Source organism: Octopus sinensis, linkage group LG10, assembly GCF_006345805.1.
Source record: "Octopus sinensis linkage group LG10, ASM634580v1, whole genome shotgun sequence".
Taxonomy (NCBI): Eukaryota; Metazoa; Mollusca; class Cephalopoda; order Octopoda; family Octopodidae; genus Octopus; species Octopus sinensis.
In genome coordinates, this window is record NC_043006.1 from 49,609,009 (window position 1) to 49,611,508 (window position 2,500).

Below are 2,500 nucleotides of genomic sequence, written 5' to 3' on the forward strand. Positions count from 1 at the left end.
TATTTTCGTATGTGCTTTCTTGTCTTCCTGTACCACATTTATTATAATATTATATATTATTATATCATATATATATATATCTATATATATATATATATATATATAATATATATATATATATATATAATATATATATATATATATATAATGTATGTATGTATGTATATATATATATCTATATATATATATATTATATATATATATATATATATATGTTGTATATGTATGTATGTATGGATGTATGTATGTATGTATGTAGATGTATGTATGTATGTAATATATAGAGAGAGTAGGGGGGGTGGCAAGCTTGCGATAGCAAAAAATGTTTACGTTGCAATATGAAAATACCTTGCGGCATTTCAATCCACAGTTGATATTTCCAATTACAATCGGCTGATTTTACCTCCAAGGCAAAGCCAACCGATATGGGATTGATAAAAATAATACCTGGCAAAGTAGTAGAATCGATAGATTCGACCAAAAACAAAAACAATGCAGTTAGTGCCTCGGCTTGGCCACAGTCAAGTGATTGAAAGCTTGTAAAGGAGAAAGAAATATCAGCATAAGAAACTACAAGAATAAAAGAAAGAATAAAAGAATACTTGCCTGTGAATGGATTATAATACTGGAAATGATTTCATAGGGGTAAGCATAATCATTTTCTCTTGAAGGTCTGTAGATGATCAGTAACTGTTGAAGTCCAAACAGGGGTATTAGCACTAAAGTAGCTTTCACCGTCCGTCTAATGAATAAGTGAGAAAAAATTAGAAACAGGTGGCATAAAATATATAACAAATTGCATTCAAATTGTTACTCAATCCTGACCCAGGGAACCTATGATCAAAGGTATTTCTGATGTAAATTTTACATTAATCTGATGGGTTACTCTATACTTTTGTAGAGTACAAATTTATTATTATTCTTAAGAATGTTGTTGACAGTGACTTCGAAGTTCCAGCCAGCTAACCCATCGTGGGACAAATATATGTTTGTGCGCACACGCGCGTATACATACATATATATATATATATATATATACTCTTTTACTCTTTTACTCTTTGACTTGATTCAGTCAGTTAACTGCGGCCATGCTGGAGCACCGCCTTCTTAGTCGAGCAAATCGATCTCAGGACTTAATCTTTTGGAAGCCTAGTACTTATTCTATCGGTCTCTTTTGCCGAACCGCTAAGTTTCAGGGACGTAAACACACCACCATCGGTTGTCAAGCGATGTTGGGGGACAAACACAGACACACAAACTATGCACACACATACATATATATATATATATATATATATATATATATATTATATATATATATTATATACATATATAGGACGAGCTTCTTTCAGTTTCCGCCTACCAAATCCATCATAAGGTTTTGGTCGACCCGAGGCTTATAGTAGAATACATTTGCCCAAGGTGCCACGAAGTGGGAAGGAACCCGGAACCATGTGGTTGGTAAGCAAGCTACTTACCACACAGCCACTCCTGCGAATATATATATATATATATATATATATATACGCACACATACATAGACACACACACACACATATAAACACGCACAAACACACACACACACAAACACGCACACACAAACACACACATAAAGTTATATTGCTTTACTCGGAGCTCTTTAATGCTTGGAGTCGGATTTGCATGAGTATCAATAATAAAACAAAGCAACAGTTTCCTATGATTTTTTTATTATATTGTAAACATTAAAATTACTTTCTTTTTTAAACTTCCAACAAAGGAAGAGTAGGAAAATGTGGTTGTTTGTTTGATCTCTAAGTATGTCACGATGTTAGAAGGTTGAGGTCTAAAACTTTATTATACATTTAAAAAATAAATATATTACAGTGTGATTCGAGAAAACTTAATTACAACTTTTTTGTAGTTGAGGCCCCAACAGTAGATGGGTTATTTAATGTGTTTATCTGGTGATCACAGTGGTACTTACACCTTTATGTATTGAGTAATAAACAAGTTATAAAATACTCTGAAAAAAAATTGCCATTGGAGATAGAACATAAGATAGCTGGCCCTGATACAGCAAATCTACAATCAAAAGCAGTCAGACGATACCTATTTCTTTACTACCCACAAGGGGCTAAACACAGAGGGGAAAAACAAGGACAGACAAAAGGATTAAGTCGATTACATCGACCCCAGTGCGTAACTGGTACTTAAGTTATCGACCCCGAAAGGATGAAAGGCAAAGTTGACCTCGGCGGAATTTGAACTAAGAACAAAGACAGACGAAATGCTGCTAAGCATTTCGCACAGCGTGTTAACGATTCTGCCAGATCTCCGCCGTCAGTCAGATGATACCTATTCTCTTCCTCGTTCTCCACCTCTTCCTCCTCCATCTCTTCCTCCTCGAACAGTGCTGATTTCGGTTTAAACGGAACAATGTGTAAAACAAAGGAGATTTTAAGTAGTCGCTTAGCCTGGTAGAAATAGCAGCCAATTTTTCCCTACGGTCATACTAATG

General features: G+C 34.5%; 1 protein-coding gene across 2 annotated transcripts in view; it reads right to left on the reverse strand.

Annotated features, from left to right (window-relative positions):
• The window catches only part of LOC115216203 (calcitonin gene-related peptide type 1 receptor-like), a 103,408-nt gene that overhangs the window by 17,447 nt on the left and 83,461 nt on the right, over window positions 1–2,500 (reverse strand). For both annotated transcript variants that reach the window (XM_036506637.1, XM_036506638.1), the window contains exon 9: window positions 607–742. In XM_036506637.1, the coding sequence (XP_036362530.1) occupies window positions 607–742 (136 nt within the window). The remainder of the gene's footprint in view (window positions 1–606; window positions 743–2,500) is intronic.